The sequence below is a fragment of the Zosterops lateralis genome, assembly GCF_965231275.1.
Source record: "Zosterops lateralis genome assembly, chromosome: 10".
Classification (NCBI taxonomy): domain Eukaryota; kingdom Metazoa; phylum Chordata; class Aves; order Passeriformes; family Zosteropidae; genus Zosterops; species Zosterops lateralis.
Genome location: NC_139770.1, coordinates 10,554,298 through 10,573,965, shown reverse-complemented (window position 1 = coordinate 10,573,965; position 19,668 = coordinate 10,554,298). Strand labels below are relative to the sequence as shown.

The following is a 19,668-nucleotide window of genomic DNA, read 5'->3' as shown; positions in this document are numbered from 1 at the left end:
AAGCCCCAAATTCCTGCCTGGAAAAACTCTGACAAATGCATCTGAGAACCCTGCAGGGCGCAGCAAGGAAAGCCCCTTCAGGACTCAAGCTGCTATTTTACATCAAGAGACATTTTTAGCCTGTAATTTTATCTCTTCTATCTCTCCCCATTGCTTGAAATTAAAATAAACATGGACCAGGGCCTAGGATTTTATCTGTCACATATTGCTATCATTAAACACACTTGAAACGAGTGGGTTTAGTTCAAATAAAACTGTCTCTTCCCTCTCCCTTTCTCAGCTCAACAAACATAAAATAGGAAAATGCACTCCAATATATTCAAGAAGCAACACACGTTACATCATGAGTAGATGATCCATCTGGCAGGCTGACATGGTAATAAGTTTGCTTAATTGTCAGGTCAGGCATATTATAGACCCAGTCTGTCAGTCCTTTTATTACAGCTCTGTCTGTACTGGGGAATTTCAACCTCCTCGCACTCCATATGTGTAGACGTGGAATGTGTCCATATGGTACCAGGACATATGCATGGACACATATATGAAGTGTCACTCAGAACAAGGAGATTAAATTAAGAAAGGAAATGCTGAAGTCAAATAGCTCTTAGCAGCTGTATACATTTCAGTCTGGAATAATCACCCAAAGAAAGCAATGAGATATTTACATTTAATTTATTTGAAACTGGGCTGGCGAAAGCACTGATTATAGGGGATAATCCAGCACTGCCTCATAAAGAAAACAGCCAGAGATCCTCAGATGTTCCCTCCATTTATACTTTTTAAGTGATCAGCCCATCATTTTGGTTTTGGCTCCATGCAGCTCCAATCACGCAGACAGTCTCCTGAGATTGTCCATATGTCCTCCTGAGAAATCACTCAGTACGTTCAGCAAATGATTGAATTCATCAAATGGATGTTTTGCCTTTAAAAAATCCACAAAACAAAACAAAAGCCACCTTTTTCCTTTGTCTTTGTGCCTTACCTCACCTCCTTCTCTCCATTAATGAGCTCAATTCTGAAACAATTTTATTTACAGGAAGGCTTTAAGGTGTTCTGAAATACAGTTTGTAGGAAAGATGCCAAGTATAAATTGTATTTTCTAGACCTGCCTGCATTTGTGATTTTACATGAGCACGCACACATATGTTCAATATCCAAACAGCAGGTGTTCCCTAAAGTTTTATTGCCATTAGTTAGAAATGACCACATTACTTAACGATGTCAAAGCCAAGTCTTGTCAAAGGCAAGTCTTGCCAGAAAGTCTGATGATTTCCAGTATTAAACAGTCCTGCTTTGGGGTTCTGGCTCTGGCTCTTCCAGATATCTCCAAAATCTAACAGTGATGGACATTTACCCAAAAGAACCACTTAACAATTCATCCCCCATGTGGTATCTCCACAGCTTTTCTCAGGAAGCAGAGAGTGCTGTCTCGAGCATGGTAGCAGCTGTCACTGGGGCCCCATAAAACACTCTGATCTTTGTGGTAACCCTTTCTTGCACTTTGGACATGAGCTGCTGATGCAGATTTCAGTCAAAATCTTTCCAGAAAAAGATTAAATATAATTCAAAACAATATCTGTACTATCTCCCTGCTGAACTACACAGGGCTCAAAAAAATCCAGCTGAACAACTGTTTTTCTACCACTTTTAGGACCATAAAAGGGTCTTAGCCGCACAGATATTCCATGTAATGCACAGTTGATCTTTCTGCAAACCAGCACAGTAATCAACCCCAGCATCTTCTCTTCCCCTCTTGATAATCACAGCTTGAAGATGCACATCCATCCTGGCTTTCTGCTGGATGGAAAGAGAACTGTGCCTCCCATCTTTCTTGAATTCTCCTTGGAACACAAGTTAATGGTTTTGGAAGACAGAATCAGAATTGCTTGAGGCCCCAGGATGACTGGAGTGATTGCTGATACACAAGATGGCAATTCTTCATGGTTCTGAGCTGCCTTGGACAGGAATGGGTTCTCATTGACATCTTACAAATCACTCCAGAGGGGGCAACGTACTCAGACTCTTGTCAACCCAGAGAGAAACAAGCGTGCCATTTATGGCAAGACAGCAAAGTCTCTAACCTGGCTGATGCTGGCAATCAGGTGAGATGATTGCAACAATCCTGCCTGTGAGGCACATAGTGCCATGCAGACTGCACTACCTGCCCTTGCTCTTACTGTACTTATGCACACGAAACTACTTCCTTCTACGTGAAGAATTCATTGTAAGACTCAAAATATTTTGTTTGGGCAGGGAGGAATCAGTATCAGACTGCAAACATTGGCAGAAGTATTTATAACTGGTTCAAAAATTCCTTTTTCTGGCCAGGTCCTTTTTTTTTTCTTTTGTTTAGTTTTCTTTTTTAAATCTGTGGGGGAAGACAGTTATACCCATTGGACAAACACATTATTGATTTCCTATAGAAACAGCAGTTAGTTAGAATGCTCACTTTCAGCAGGGAAGCAGCATGTTAGTTTTATCTTACTGTAATTTATTTTTTTTTTCATTTCATCCTCTTTTACATACTCATAGAAGTTTCCTATTCACTACTGAAACACCATATGGTGATAATATATGCTAACACAGGCACAGTGACACAGTCCACAAGCCTGCTATTGAGCAAAAGTTGACAACATAAGGCTCAGAGAATTCTAAGTGCTTCCAAGCCACAATAAGTACGTCACCTAATTGCATTTTACTGTGATGCAAAGAAGTCTGAGTCAAGGAAGGAACTTCCTTACAATGAAACTGTAACAGCCTGGAGTAATTTACAGTTACTTGAAGAGCTAGAGCAAGAATCTATCAATTCATGGCTCTCAGATACAGGCTAGATGTGGGCTAGGTTTTTTTTTAGCCTAGGCAGCTTTAATATACAGAAAGAGAATGCATTTCAGCATCACAGTCATCTTTCAAAAGGTTCCAGACAGGAAGGCCAAAGGCAATCAATAAGAGAAAATATAGACACTGCTTCTCAAACCATTCACAGATGCCTCCGCCTCCTACTTTAATGAACTAGGTTTTGAACTAGAACATCTTGGAACAATCCTGAGATATATTCAGGCTACAAATGGATCAGGTTTATTTACACACTGGTGACAAAGTCTGATGTAGAAACTACAGGGCCAGGTCTCACTTTTCTGTGGAGCTCTAGGTCCTTACAGGTGGCTCTGCCTGAAATGAGGCTGTGAATAAACCTGCTCTGCCTTTGGAATGGCCAGCAAGGGCTCCAGGGGGAGGTCCTCCCTCCCTGGCAGGGCAGACCCCTGGAAAAACAGACCACGGAGAACAAGATGGACCAGTGAGTCTGATGTTCGTCCAAGGCCCCGTTTTACAATAAGCTGCAAGGTCTCTCTGTGCCTCAGTTCTCCATCTGCAGAACAAAAGAACCAAACTTCTCCCACCCCAGGGCACAACAAGGGTAAACACATGGAAAGTTGCAAGTACTCCTGCAAACAGGCAGCAGTAAGTAACAAGGACAAACTCACAAAGGCCATACTTTAAATTCCAGGGCTTCCCAGTGTGTTTAAGCCTTCACCTTTCAAATTGTGTTTAGAAACTACCACTACAGAAGGCAGCTGCCCTCCTCTTCTAAAGAGAACAATTCCACAGGAGCTCCCATCAACAGGATCTATACCTGCCCTGCAATGGTCCCTGGATAGATTCCAAGCAATTTGAAGGCAAACCAAGGTAATGCCCTCCTTGCTGTGAGTGTGATACACAATTCACAAAGTCATCGCTCCCATTTTGGTGGAAATGGCCTGGGGAATACACCCAGCAGAGTCCGCAGTGAGAGCAAAGTCCCAAGGGATGTATTGCCATGCAGGTGTTTCTACAAGTTGCTGTGCTGTTCCCTTGGCGCTGAACTATTTCCTTTTCCTAGCAGGGAGGGAAACGCAGCTGGTTCCTCCTGTGCACAGAAGAGAAAAACACAACACAAAAGGAACAGAAGCCATAGAGAGCAGAGCAAAGGAAGCCTGATTTCCTATGGACTTGTGTCCTGCGTCTTGAGCAGACTCTGACCCTTCCTGTTCTCATCTGTTACCTCTCCTGACTGCACCCCCATTTCCCTTTTCCCCCTAGTATTAGCATTGGCATTTGTCTGTGTGTGTCAGCCAAACAATCCATGTTCCAGGTCAGAGATCCTGGTTACAGCACAGTCTGGAAGAGCAAAAGTTCAAGTTGCCTGCAGGACACGCAGCAGGCTTGGAGCTCGCTGTGCACGTGTGCAGTGGGGCCACCCCACGGGCCAAGCAAGGACAGCCAGCACCTCCCTTCAGCTCTCCAAGACAGGGATCTGAGGGATCCCTCCTCTCCAGCCAAAGAGTCCTGCACACAGATACCACCCCTCCCACAGACCCACTTAAAAGTGGTCACAGAAATCAAACCATATGTGGGCAGCAGCCAACTGCTGGACACCAATGGGTGCTGGGTAGGAAGAATTAATCAACTGTGCTTCCATTTCAAAACACTCCAGTTAGTTCCGTGGAAGGCACTGGGCAGAAGAGTGGCTGCCACACATGGGGAAATCAACCCCACACCTGAGACCTCTTTAAATCTTCCTGACAGGGGGTGTTCTCACACGCTCTGCCCATCCATTCCCATGGGGTATGAGATGAAGACAAATCCATGACAGGGTGCCCATGGGGTGGCCTCAGCTCCTCTGGTGACTCAGGCACAAACCAAGTCATTTGATCTCCCAGTGCCCAGGTTCCTCCCCTGCCCGTGAGACAGCCCGTATACTTCCCCATTTCACAGGGCTGCTGTCCTGGTGGTGAATCTGATGCCGCTGAAGCACTCAGATGCATCAACCCATGCAAGAACATGAGCAGAGGCTGTGTCACAACAAAACACAGGTTCCTGCCCCTGAGGCAGCTGCTCTTTGCTGGCTGGACACACGGACAGCTTGTGAAGTGTGCCGCAGCCCTTTGAGGAGAGTGCCAAACCACAGCGAGTGCCAAAATGCAAGGATGGGGAAATGATGACAGCCTTCCTGAGATGATGGCTTACAGTGGCTCAGTCCCATTGTGGGGGAAAAGATAGAAAACAAAACATAACAATAGGTAGAAGGCCTTGAAAAGCTTTAGAGAATAAGAGCCCTGCTCTTAACCACTCACAGCAAAACAATCACAAATGCAGAATGAGAAAAAGACCAAATTATGAAGTACTATTTGCTTTTTATCACTGTTCCCAAAGTAAATGTTTATCTTTATCCATATACAAATTTGAGATGCCTGCTCAGATTTTAAAGTCCAATATATCCAACACTAGTCGTAATCTAAAGCTTTAGCCAAACACGTAGGCAGAAAATCAAAATGGATGCAGAAAAAGAGAAAGGGAAAAATAGAAAAGAAAACCTTGCTCATATTTCTGTGAACTTGATTATATATCAGAAGGGGAAACAGCAGGAGTAGTGCTGATTTATTTTCACTCTGATGATAGTACAAGAGGAAGAAATAATACCCTGCAAAGGTCACTCTTATCCTGTTCATCTGTGACAGGCTGATAATCGGGGATCTCAGAAAACTTTCTTTAAAAATCTTCACGGACATGCTCTTATCAAAAGGATTAAGGTTTAATACATACCAGCAGATGCAACCGATTCAGGCATCTGCTAATCAGAGCAGCATCAGCTGCCGCACGCACCGGCTGGAGCTGATGACTGCAGGAAGGTTTCCCTTCTTATAGAGAAAGACCAAATCCAAACATGCATTAAATCATCTCTTGGCTACGCCTCCCAACTCACAAGTTCATGGCTGAGCATCCCCGTCCTGTGCACGCTCCTGCCTGCAGACTTGTCAGGGATGGCAGGACAGATGTGCTGCTCACAGCCAGTGCACCCACAGTGGTCCTCCCAGAAAGCTCCAACCCTGGGACAACCTCAAATGCCACCCACATGGGGTGGGAATGTCACTCTGCCTTTGGAGAGGGGAACTGCAGGAGGAAGGGTTTCTGGATGCAGAGGCTTTGCACTTTGAGTGCTGGGAGGAACCTACTGAAATTACTCCAACGCTTCCTTTCCTACTTTCAGTAATCCACATGGATTTTCCAGACAGCAAAGCCAGAGTGCTGGAGCCAGAAGCAGAAGCACACCTCTCAGAGGTGACCCCCTCTTCAGAACAGCCCATGCAATTCCTAATGTCCATGACTATGGCAAAAGTGTCACAGCCCACTGAGAACAGCCATAGTCAGCACCCTGCAGTGAATCTGCACAAGCCATCTGATGCTGCTACAAGGAGCTCACCAGCCCAAGGCCAGCATGGGCACACCACTGTGAGACATGTCCCTCTGTGTCCACATGAGCCATCCAAGTCAACAAAACAGCAGCACTCACAGCCTTCAGGAAAAGCATGAAAGTATAGCACAAAAGCTCTGGAGTAGCTGGATGGTCCTACTAAAAGGTCATCAACCCTTTAGGATGGACAGCAGATGCTTCTCAGTTTCAGCAGATGAGCTTATTTCCAATGAGTCCATTTGCTCTACAACAAAGAGATTCAAATGCCCTCAAAGCCCAAAAGACACAGACCTCAAGAAAACAAATACAAAGAGCCCTTTGCAACTGGGGAAGCACTGCCTGGCTACCGTGCTGTGCTGCTGAACACTGAAGACTCTTCAGCAAAGCTGTGCAGATGCCCAGCAGTTAGATGTGCTCAGACCAGCAGAATGGGGCCAGGAAACTTACCTCAAATATCATATGTGAAGATGGCAGAAACTAAGCCATCCATTTCAGCCCAAACTGAACATCTGAAAAAGCCATATCCCCCTGAGTCCCATAACTGAGGAACCATAAAACTCTCTGTCACATAAATGCTCCAGGAGGGAGGAATTCATTCTGAACCCACCAAATCAATCTCAATCTCAATCTGCTTGTACCCCTAAATTTTTCTTCTTAAAAGAAATAAATACATTCCTCACAACAACTGGAGTTCTGTAACATACCCTGTGGACGGTACTTCCAAAAAACTCCTTTTGGTGCGAACCAACCTGAGCAGCCGGGCTCAGGCAAGTACCAGGAACAATCAAACAGACCCTGAGCCTGGACTAGCAAATTTGCACAGACTGTTATGAGTTCAGATTCAGTGATCTGTTTTTCACAGAGCCTCACAGCCCAAACCAAGAGCAATCATAAGGATCTTTCTCAAAGCTGGGGAATGTGCTTCTCGTTGCTGGGTTGGAAGCTTTAATCATGGTTGGAGACACAGCTCTGCATAAACCAAGATAAAACACCCGAACTCTGAGCTGTGCATTCCTGACACAGCTATAAGTGGGGCACTACAATCAGAAATTCACAGGAAAGTGACCTCCTAGGAGTCTTTAGCACTCAACATTTTGCCTTATTTTGTTTTGTCTTCAGCACTCAACTTTTTGCAGTGGCTTGCCATTGTACAGCTGAAACTGTTCAGTCCTGTTCCACCACCCTGCAAGAAAATACGTCCATTGCCTTTCCTTTGCTTTTATTATCCCAAACGATTATCAAAAGAAGTGACAGGATAACCACCAGCACTGTCAAACATTTAAATCCCTTTTAAATTCCACTAATTACAAGACATTATTTCCCAGTATGCTTGAAACTTAATGAAAATATATCACTGATTTTTTAATTTAATTTTTTTTACATTCTTATTGTTCTGTAGCTCACATTGAGAATGAGCCTCTTTCCCTTCAAAATAGTGCTCACTTTGGCTTAAAGTGTTGGATAGTGACAGATGTCTAGTATTGGGGGCAATGACACAGAGGCAGGGACACAGGCATGAATCCTTAGATATCTTGCCTAACTCTGCCTTCATGTTCCCCACCTGTTTGCACAACCACATCACCCAAAGGCCTTCAACCCAGACCAAGGTTCCACGTTGCTACGTGCCACACACATGGGGACTAAGAGGCAAATCACACTGAAGAGGTTGCCAAGCTACAAGGACAGAAGAGATTTTGAGCAGAAGGAGATGGGAAACACTACATTCAAGGTCATTTAGCACAGCAGTGATTGCTGGGAATGAAACAGGTCTCCAGGGTGCCAGCCCAGTTCCCCCTGGATTAAGCTGTCTCTGAGAGCTGTACACAACTAGATTTCATCTTGACCATGGTGCATGGTCAAATAAGATTTTTTGCTATTCAAATACTTCACAAATATTGGCCACAGAGCATTTGCTTTTAGAAAAACTTTAAATACCATCAGACCAGGCACATCTTATTACCTGGTACACCTCCCACAAAGTACTATTTTGCCAAACAGACATTCTGCTGGAAATTCAGGATAAAACTCAAGAGTTTTGGAAGGTAGGTGTCCAATTCCAGACAAAGCAATCATCATTCAATACATAATTCACAGCAGGGACAAAAAATCCTGAGCTTGTGTGTGCTGCTATTTCCAGTATTTCATTTTCACAGTCTCTGCTGGAAGCCCCTTCTCCAGAGTCACAAAGTTTTCTTGTTTTTAAAAAATGCAAACATTTGTTTTATGGGCTGAAATTTGGCATGTTTGGTTTGGGGTGTTTTTTTTGGTTAAGGTCTTGCTGCACTGATCTCTTATGCAAGGATTTAAGCAAGGATTAAGAACAGGTAAAAACCAAGGAAAATACCCTTTAATAGAGGAGTCAGATGACCACAGCATTCACTAGGCCTCTACTTAGGGGGTTCACACAGTTTATGACTTGCCCCTGCTCCCATCCATGGAAATTACACACCTAATATCTTGCCTTTTACTAATGCCTCCTTTTACTAATGAAAGATACAGTGGGTTCTCTGCCTCTGAACTTTCCAATGAGCTACTGCAATTTAGAAGGTGTGATATGTACACAGAAGCACATTGCAGCAGCTACACAAGAGGTGCTCTGTACTTTACTCATCACACTAGTACTTCCAAACTGCACCAAACAGGAGGAAAATATTAATTAGCTTTTTTTCATAATGCATCTGCAGTTCTTCCAACAACACCCAAGGCAAGTTAAACCTCATATGCCACTGCAGTCATGGCAATTCTGAGATCATGTTGGTCATCTTGTCCATTTCAATTTACTGTACCAGAGGGCTAGAACTGGTCATGCTGGTGAAGGTCATGCAGATCCTTTCTAAAACTTCAGTTCTAGCTGAATTCTTTAAATACAGTCTCTCCTACAGCACCTCACAAGACAAAAAACATCCTTAGATGCTGCTCTGTTGAGGCTAAAGATGATGATTTAGTCTTGTAATTTTCTGTGCTTTTAGGTATGCGCAATCTTGAAAGGAAAAAACCTTACATTTAATCACTTCTGACTGCTTCTGTGATTCAGAGAGACTTTTGCTTGCAGGACATGGACTCAGCCCAGGTCACCTTTGCTTTCCTACTCAGCTGCCTAGAATTAGGCAGGACCAGGAGGTACCAGGAGGGCACTGCTGAACACAGGTGTCCAAACTCTCTCCTGCCTTCTGTTAATGGTGGTCAGTTTCATGGCAGTGTCCTTGTCACTTGCCCGGCACACAAATAATGTCACCAAAGTGACAGCCAGATAAGCAATGCAGGGATGGTGCAGAGATTCACACTCACCCACGTCCTCAACAGCAAGGGCTTAGGGACGTTGTCTGGGGTTGATGCTGGCCTAAACTTTCTGAGAAACATGACATCCCTCTGTATCAGAGGCACCCCCTGGTGCAGTGAGTGTCTTTGCAATCTTGAACTCGTACCAAAAGGATCAAAAGAGCTCCCCTTTGTGTGAATTTATGCCAATGGACAGCATATGTTAAATAAACTGCTTGTCATTACCCTGCTATCACTCCTGCCCCAGTGAGAGAGGACTGCGTTCCGATTTATCTTACGTTGCTTTAAAACTGTCTTGAAGATAATTTTAAAAAGAAATGTAACAATAAAATTTCTCTTATTCCAGAGTAGGACTATCCCCAAGGGCAAGGTATTCCTATAAAATTATTATAATACTTTAACTGCGTAAGCACAACTGAGAATGCCTTCTCTGAAAACAAGTCGTAGCTCTTTTTTCCTATCTGCAGCCATTATCCTGATAAATTTGGGAAGGTCAGCTAAGGTGTAATCCAATAAATGTGCTGATGTTCTGAGTAAGTACCTTACAGTTTGCAGCCTAATCTATTATCCTACTATAAGACCATCAAATGACTCACCAGTTTTAATACTTAGTACAGATCAAACAAAGGAAAATATCAAAGCTTTACGTTCTAGTTCCACCTTTCAAGGACTTGTTTGAGTACTCTTTAATTACAGCAGATGATACACCCAACTCTGGCATTTTCCCTCTCTAACAGCTCTAGTCAGAAGTTGCTGTAGCAGTACTTTTCACAGGACATCATTACCAAGAGATGCTGAAAAGTCAGATATACCAAACAAATCCAGCTGGGATTTGATCCTAGAGATGGAGTTCAGCTTCTTCTGCCCACCAGATCACACAGTGTGTAATGCACCTGGGAGCCTCACCATCCAGGTGCTCCTGGGTGCAGGTGACAAGTCTGCAGAGCCCCTACCCGAGCTGTGGCAGAAAGCCATGAGAACAAGCATGTGCATGAATGGGAATGAGCACATCATCTTGAAGAGTGATGAATTTCAGAAGTCAGATCAAGTCCCAAACTTTGACTATGACTTCAAATCCTCTGGAAACTCAAATACACCTGCACAAGTTTGCATTTGAATGCTGTGATTTTTACATTTTTTCTTTTAATGGTAAAGGTGTAAAATAAAAGTGAAAAAACAACCTATTCACAGAACCCCATATTATTTTCACAGAACCTCCCTTTATAGGGAGGTCCCTGCAGAAAGGATGGAAACCCAGAGCCTCTGTGTGCAGGGGGACATTTTCAAAAGAGCATAAATCTGATTTAGCTCTGCTTTTGCTCCATTTGCAGACTTGAAGAAGAGCAAATCTAAAGAGACCAATCACTATTTTAGTTCTACTCCAAAAGTACCATTTCTCAGTTACTTAAAAGAAACAGAGTGATGAAAACGACCAAAAAAGACAAATCAAAGAGAAGGTTTCTATGGATAGCAGGTGTGCACCCATCACTTAACTATTCCTTTGATACTTTTGACTTTTGGGGCTTTACTAAGAGAAATACAGAATACTTATAGCTGTATACAGCCTACAGACCCACACACATGTAAGAAATGAGACCAGTCAAGAGACTAGGAAGGAAAGACAAGGCACAAACATATCTAGGATGATTTCATGAGATCTCAAGAATTGCCCTTTTAAAAGTGCTACTGGGGTGTCACCACTTCCTCTGATAAATAGATGACATCTCACCAGAACTTAAATAGCTCCACTCAAGCACTACCTAGATGAGTGACAAAAATTAGCCAAGTCGCTGTCACCCCTGCAGTCCTCGTCTAGACACAGCAGAGAAGTGCGAATTCCAGTCTGCCTTGCTGGGCTACAGCCACCCTGACAGCTGAGCTCTGATCCAAGCCACTTCATGAGATGAGGATATCTGGATCCTTCTGGCAGTACGACAGACAAAAGTTAACAGAACAGAAAAACAACAAGAAAATAAAAGCACAAAAGTACTTGTGAACCAAGAAGGTTTTAATTCACAAGTCATTGTCAGTTGAAAGTTGAGGCAAATGAAATGCCATTTTTTGCAAGTATTTTTCTAACAATCTCTATGGCAATCTGACAATCAGGATCAGAGGCCCTTTGCTCAGAGGTGCGGCAGCTTTTGAGCCAGTGCCCCCTTGGAGCAGCTGCACCCTTCTCCCCATTGACAGCCACATCTGGATGCTATCAAGAGGAACTGGCAGGCCTTCTCCCAACAAATACCAAGCACTTAGCAAATTGACTCCAGAAGTCAATGTTGGCCCCTTTCCCACTCTGTGTTTACGCAACGTGCCACTAACCTGTTGAGTCCGAGGTTTGTATGGAGAGCTGCTCTCCAGGTCAGCCAGGATGCTGGTCAGAGAGTCGATCTCTGCATCTAAACTGGACCGCCTCTCCTCAAGTGTCTTGCCACCAGGATTCACCTTAAAGGAGAAATAAAAGTTCCAGTTATTCCAACTACTTGGCCTGGCACATATTTTATTACTGTTATCACAGAGCTGCACCCATGCCCAGAAATATCTCTCGAGTTGCAGGGATAAACATGCTGAAATCCTATAGCTCCCTCTAGAACTAACAGCAAGTCTCCATCTCACAGGAATTTATGCTGCTTTGCTGCTTTTCTTCACTTACATGCCAAGGGTCCCATTGTGTAAAATTGACTTGGAGGATTAGCAATTCAGCAATCTCCCACAAAGTAAGATGGAGAAGATGTGTTATAGAAGGATACCTGTCTGAAAAGACAAAGCTGGGGACAGGCTTGAAACACCTGGATCCTGAGAGCATCTGTTCTGCCATGTTCTCTTCTCAGGCAAAGCACAAACAGAACAGAGCTACAAGCCACAGTAGCCAGTGACTGGCCACGTGCACCTAGTATTATTATTTTAAACCAATTCTTGGTAGTTGTACCTGTCTGATTAAACACTTCTTCATAAATTCCATCTGAAAAATGAGCTCCTTCAAGGAAGAGTGAAAAAGTTCAATCCATTTCTAGCAGATTGAAGGTGAAGGGTGTGATTTGCAACAAGCAGTCACAAAATAACATAAGTAAGGTCCTTGTGAAAAAGCTTTTATGCAGGAAAGCCCGTGTCCAGAGCAAATGCCAACGTGCAGCCAAGGACTCTAATTCAGTACATTTTGATTTCTTTCTGCTTTCGAAACAGCCCAGTCCCATTTGTACCCAGGCTGGCAGGGACTCTCACTTGGAAGAGAAGAGATGTGAATTTTCACCACCAACACCCACCTCAAAAAGTAAAACCAAGAACTCAGCATGTGACCCCCAAGCCACTGTTTAAGGGGAGTACTGCAATCTCTGCTAGAATAAGCATTTTTAGAGGACTTATTCACATGCTTTGTTTTTGCTAAATCAACCTAGTCCAAAACCTCTGGGAAGGATCTTTGTGCTGTACAGCCCAACCCAACAGCAGGACCTCTCAACAGGGCACAAAGTCAGGTAAAGGCTAGGAAACACCCTCCTCAATGTTTTCATTGGTTTGGGAATTAGAAAGCTCCACTAGGAATGGGAAATTTAAGAAAAACCAGCTGAGGATCCCTGCCACGGACAAAGTAGGTGCCAGGGGCTAGCCCCACTGAGCCAGGCCACCACCAGGGCATGGACAGAAAACAAAGTTCTTGAGTCAAGTGAAATACTACACTGAAAGTCTTTTCTCAACCTGAGTTATTTTTCTTCTGTTCTTCCATGTCTTACTTATCTGCAAATCCCCTGGACAGGACAGAACCTCTCTGCATACATGCAACTACAAGCTTGGTGCTGAAGAGCTCATTCAGAGCTTGACGATGTCAGTAGTAAAACTATAAAAGAATTACCTAACAGCTCACCTAATTTCAACGGCAAAAGCTGTTCAGATTATACCAGCACCTTCCCACAGACAATCCAGCTCTGTTTGCCTTCACTCTCACCAAGTTACTTCAATTTTCCATGCCAAAAATTTGCCTTTACCTTTCACTCACTGGCTGTTCCAGATAGTTTTTATTTAAATTTCATTTTAGGAGCAGTCAATCATTACCTGTTTTAAAGAACTCCCCAGTTTTCAATCTGACATGTAAATGGCAAGTTGGTCAAAGAGAAACAGGCTATGCAAAGCAGGCAGTCTCTGATCTGTCAAATTTATACGTGCTGAGGCATCCATTAGTTCCTAATGATTATTAAATCTTATTGTATTACAATATATTTGGCTTGACTAACAAGAAAATGGAAGCTCCAGTGTGGCTTATGCAAGAACACACAATTTAGAAGGCTGAGAATCAGGTTAGAAAATACTTATAAACTCAACTCTTCTTGCCTATTTTTATTATAGAGCCAAAGTCTTTCCATCCAAACTATTGTTCAAAAAAAAAAATATTTTTCATAGGAATTAGCTCAGACCATTGGCTAACTGCAGGCACCTGTTTTTTTAAATCTGAAAAAGTACAACTTCTTTTCCACTTCATGGCTCTTGTTTGGTTTTTCTCCATCTTCCAGTTGTTGGCCTGCCACAGGCTTCTCAGACAGAAAATCTGTGATTGCTCCACTCCAGAGAATTTTGAAGCTAAGCAGCCAAAAGTCAGCCTGGAAAGGAGAGGGGAGATTCAAAGGGCATCCAAGGCCCCAATATCTGAGGTGATAAATCAAGCCAATGGCAGACCTAGGAATAACACTGGAGTCCACACAGGACCTGCTTGGTACCCTGACTCTGGAGAGAAGGGATGGCGGCAGATGAGAAGATCAGCCAATTTCATTTCTGCTTCTTAGCATTTCTGGGCCATATTATTCCCAGGTTCTTATGCCCCAGAACAATTATGCAATAGCTGACTAGCAAATGCTGCAGAACAAGTTATAAGGTTGTAAAAGTTAAATGTCCTTAGGAAACCTAGAAAAATAAAATAAAACAGCATAGAAGCATCTCTATTGATTCTGGGCTCTGATTTATTTATTCAATTAAAACATAATCAACATAGATTAAAAGCCCAACTCTATAAATGCAGGAACATAATGCAGTGCAACAGTGCCAATGAATGACACTACCGATGTGTGCCAGGGCCTACTGGGGCAGAAGTGGATTTTCAAGACATTTAAGAAATGGTAATCCTCACAAAGGCAAGTTTCTGGTTGCTTTTTTCTTCCCCATCCCCACAAATCTCGAATTTTCTCTCTCCCCACAGTCTTCTATATTCAACAGAAGGATTTTCTGCGTGGGCAAACTGGAGCATTTGCAACACCAACTTTAGCAAGAGAGGGTTAAGTTATTCCTCTTCCCATGCTTTTTGTCATGACATTGCTATAAAAGTTTTATGACACTGTTCTGGAACAAAACCCGAGCGCCAGGTCCCAAGGCACAACAGGTTCGCACAGACGCGGCTCTGCTCCGAGGAGCCCGGGCTGGTTCAGCTCAGAGCCCCACAGATACAAACGCCGGAACCAGAGGGAACTGCTAATTCTATTTCTGTCTGGATTTATGGCATTGTTGCAGACATGTCGCTTGTGCGCCCCCTCTTCCAGCCAGCAGAATATGGAAAAATGGGTTTAAAAAGAAAAAGGATGCTATCTTTGGCTCAGCCACCGTGAGTTCGACAAAAAGCGAACGAAAGCCAGCCCAGTCCAACAAATTACTCATGCCAGAGACTATCCACTCACGTGAACTTCTGCAACGCCTACACTCCTATCCCCCTGGCTCAGTCTCTGCTCTGAGTCAAAAGAGAGAAAAACAGCAGAGAGCTTCACTGTTTGGCTTGTTTGTCTGCCCCTAAACTCCTGGTGTGCAGCTCAGAGCAGCTCTGATGGTAATCCATTCCCGAGCCCCATCAACCCACTCTGCTCTGATGAAAATTTGCTTTACTTCTGCTAATCCTACAACCCAACAGCAGTCAGTGCCACAGGTCCCCCCACACCACTCCAAGGAACATTCATTATAGAACATGCAGTGCAGAGGTCAACACAGCATCTCAAATTTTGCCTCAGTGTGCTAAATGGGTTGTAAGACTATTCACCGAGCTAAAAGACATGAAAAGCACAATGATTTCCCTAGATGTCACCTCTTCCTACAACCCTAGATCACCTAGTCTTATCATATTTTGCAGCTTTCAGCAGAGGAACAAGAAGGCCTCTTGTTTAACCAAGCCAGCTCCTTGCAGTGGGCTCAAAAAGAAGAATCTGGCTCCCAGATGTCCTTCCTAGCTCCTGCTACAAATTCTTTTCCCTGCCCAGGCCCAGCCGTCTCTTTTTTATTCTATTTTCCCCTCTCTCCATGCCCTGTTTGCTGCCCTGCAGGGCTGTAGCTCAGGCCAGGCATTAGCCCCTGGGATGAGTGATGCAATGTGGGCTGCCAGGTTGGCCTCTGAACCAAATGCTGGTGCCAGGTGGTGTTGCTGTGTTGTGGAAACATGAAGAGTGGCTGTGCAGCAGCCTGACATGGGTGGCAGCTGCAACTAACTCCAGAGCTCCAGCATATATTTTCTACCAACACAAGGCAGTGGCCAAACTCCTGAATACTTTGGGAGCATCAGAACTTTGTTCACCTCAGTACAATTTTCCAGCATCGATATCCACCATCTCTCCATCCACCTCAAAAGTCTTGTCTAACGGAGGTTGAGCTCGGCACATTTGCATGTTTCCTGAGTGCTGTGGCCAGCTCATCCTCTGAACTGCATCCCAGGAACATGAGCTGTCATTCGTGGGAAATGTAGGGCTGGTTTATCTGTGCAGACACGTCCAGGACAGCAGAGCTGCAGCTAAACACAAAACCTTTCTTGTAGCATCAGCTCACTGCACATGCTGTGCTATCACAGGTCACTGATAACCCCCTAACTCACAAGTGAAAGACTGGAGATGAACACCACGGATATTAGCAAAGGTCACAGCTAATGACTCAAAACAAAGCTGGGGGCCCACAGTGCCTTCTGCTCCTGGTACGTTGGTTTTACTGGGAGCCTGAGGTGCTTGGGAGCTCTCTTTGAGCTGTAATACATCAACACCTTTTGCATTCACACATCCAAGAACAGGGAAAAGCAGAAAAGCCTTCTGGGGCAAAGGAAGGACAAAGGTAACAAGAGGAGCAAGTGGAATTTAGGCAAATCAGGAGTTGTGAGCAAATATAGTACATAAGGACTTCTGCCCTGAAAGACTTTACTGTCTTTTCCTCCAGTAAAAGCCAGTGAGCGACAGATGAGGTGGTAGAGCTGATAATTTCAGTGCCAACTGTCTGATTCCACCTGGCTGCACCCATGGCAGCCACCACCACGCTCTGCAGGCTGTTGTAATCCTGGGATAGGCACTGAGGTGGTGGGAAGAGCAAACAAAACAGGAATGAGCCTCTCCATAATTATGCTCCACGGCCTTGGGCACTGGGCTTAGACAGAGATGCAGATAGAGCAAAAAGGATGTGGTTCTTATTTCCTGTTTTAGCTGGGGACAGGTGAGGGACAGAAAAGTGTTTGATGTCAATAGTATCCACTGTACTGACAAGAGACTGTGAGGAATGTTAACTGGGAAGAAGAAAGGAAGTGATTTAGTCTTGATATACTTCTGGTTGGGAGTTGTGTTTAGTTTTTCCTTTTTTTACTCTTTCTTTGCACTTTCTCTAACAATATCACTGCCAGAGGCAAGGTGCTTTTCAGACATACACCCTTGCTACCTCGTCTCTTATTCATTCTTCTTTCCAAGGTCACAAAAGCCATCCAAAGCCCCAAAAGACATTGCAGTGGTAAAAAAAGATGCATACTGAAGGGCATCTATCAGGAATATGAAGCACCCTTAAGAGTTGCTATGTCTATTCTCCCCTAAGCCTACAGACAAGTGTAAACATTTTCTTTCAAATTCCCTAATGTAAATTTAAACAGTCCCAAGAGGCTGCCCCCACACACACGCACATGGAGACGAGCTGACTACAGCATTCAGGGCAAGGGGGGTCTGAGATTCTTGATTGATGCCTAATCTCTGTTCCAGACACCAAGGAGGGCTGGAAAAAAAGTTGTGCCCTTTAAAAACAGAAAGATTGAGTCTTTTGAAACAAATCTGAAATGATGGAAGATTTCAGCAGATGTGACCGCAGTGATTTCACCAGATGTGATTGTATCAAGGATCTAATAGAAAAGAACTTCCCTGCTGTTCCATCAGGCTGAAGCCAGGCCTGAAATATCCTTTTTAGTCTTTTGATGACATCAAGGATAAAAGCCAAAGGGAAGTTAGGTTTTGATTTATTTTTTCCCCTTGCTCTTTCGTTTTTTCAGGCACAGAATAGTTTTACCTGGTTTGTGTTGCTGGATATTAGCAGGACCAAAGGAAAACACTTGAAAAGTTTAAAGAGGGCTGTTCAAAGGCACCATTTGGTGCCTCTCAGGTGCCACTGTCATTTAAGTGAGAAATGTTTCTTTGACTCCAGCCACTTTTGAAGATTTCACTGTAAAGAGGCAGGTCAGGCCTACCTGGAACAGGGGTGGGGGTGATCATCTACTAAACATCAGTCTATATGGTCCCAAAAAGGGCCAATGAATGTGCCAAATATCTTCCCTTGGCAAAGTTCATAACAGCAGCTGTGCCACAATGAACTGCAGGAGGCAGAGTGGGTAAAGGGAGCTGCGCTCAGCCACACCTACAGCAATTAATCTGGGGTAGCCACAGTCCCACATTCAATTTCTCCACTCATGGAAAACACAAATAGAACTGGGTATCCAGACTGAACTCATTTCTGAAGCAACAAGGTGTGGTAAAGAACTGCATGGGCTTTCAGCTGGGGCAAACAAACAAGCAGATGAAGGAAAGTTATTTGTTAAGCATTGCTAGGAGACACTTGCAAAACCTTAACAACCAATTTAAAAACTCACAGTGGTGTAGGAAGCTTATGAAAAGGACAAATAATAAAAACATTTTTAAAACGAAAAAATACAGAGAAAGCAGATAACAAGAAAGCATGAAACTAGGAGGCATCAGTCTCAAAACAAAGGAAAGGGGGTAGGTGTTTTGTCACACAACACACTGCTAAGCTGCAGAGCTATTTCTGCTGCAAGACACTGTGGTTGCTACGAGTTTACACGGATTTCAAAAGCAGCAGGAGAAACACATGGAAGAAAACTCCAAGATACATAATAAATATAAAATGTTCCGAGCTTCCCTTATACATTTTTCTCTGGTCACTAGTGACTAATTTGGCTCTAGAGAGACTTCATTCATATGAAGTCTCCACTTGTGTTTTCTCTTCACCTGCTAACACCTGCCAGGAATCATATCTGCTGGTGAGTACATTCCAGTCTCTGCAGGTAAACAACTGACCACAGCCCTTGGTGCCAGGGTTTGGCCCAACAGGTGGAAAGCTATTTCTTCCTTTCTTTTAGAAGAGACAACAGAAATTACAGCCAACTGCACTCAGCCTCCTGGGATGCATAGATAAAGGAAAGCAGACTCTGTGGCAGTTATGAATATGACTGATAATAAAGATTTACATTTCCCTAGAGATCAGTGTGACAGACACTGCTCACACACCATACCTAGGAAACATCCTCATCCCAAGGAGCTTATTGTCAATTGGATAGCAGTCCTGGGAAGGGAATGCAGGTAGAGAGGTGGGAGCAAGGTGCTGAAACTCAGAGATACAACCAAGCTCCTCCAGGCCACCAGATGAAGACATTAATCCCCTGGGCCAAGCCAGCTCCCTAAAGGATATTTCATTCTCTGTAATTGCCATCCGAGACCTGATAAAATATGCCAATACAAACCCCTTTCCAAGCCATCCAAGCTCCAGCTGCAATTCTGTTGCAGGACACCCCTGATTTCACATGACCTGGCTGGGTCTGAGCCACTGCCATGGCTAACAACTGGATTGTGGGCCAGTGGGGCCCATGGTCATCTTCCATCACTGTTCAATAAGGTCTTGCTCTCTGCTTATCCTGAAACAGGGCCCAGTCTCAACACCAGCACATTGGTGAGGGCAGGATGCCACCAGTGTGGATGAGCAGTAGAGTAATCCAGGACTATGTTCCCTTTCCAGCAGCTTTCCAGAGGGAAGATTTTGCCACAAACGCCCATGGTTGGTCCAGAATTCTCAAGAGGATTTGGCCAAGGATATTAGATGAATGAGCAGAGATAAAAAAAGGATGGAAGGGCATCATAGAAGTTTAACCAACAGGATCCATGGCCTTGGGGCATGCT

At 44.0% G+C, this 19,668-nt stretch overlaps 1 protein-coding gene across 8 annotated transcripts in view; it reads right to left on the bottom strand.

Moving 5' to 3' along the window:
- LPP (LIM domain containing preferred translocation partner in lipoma) overlaps positions 1–19,668 on the bottom strand; it is a 334,290-nt gene that overhangs the window by 153,764 nt on the left and 160,858 nt on the right. For 7 of the 8 annotated variants that reach the window (XM_083868545.1, XM_083868547.1, XM_083868550.1 and 4 more), the window contains one exon: positions 11,831–11,953. The exons of the other annotated variant lie outside the window; for it this stretch is intronic. In XM_083868545.1, the coding sequence (XP_083724671.1) occupies positions 11,831–11,953 (123 nt within the window). The remainder of the gene's footprint in view (positions 1–11,830; positions 11,954–19,668) is intronic. 8 annotated transcript variants of the gene reach the window in all.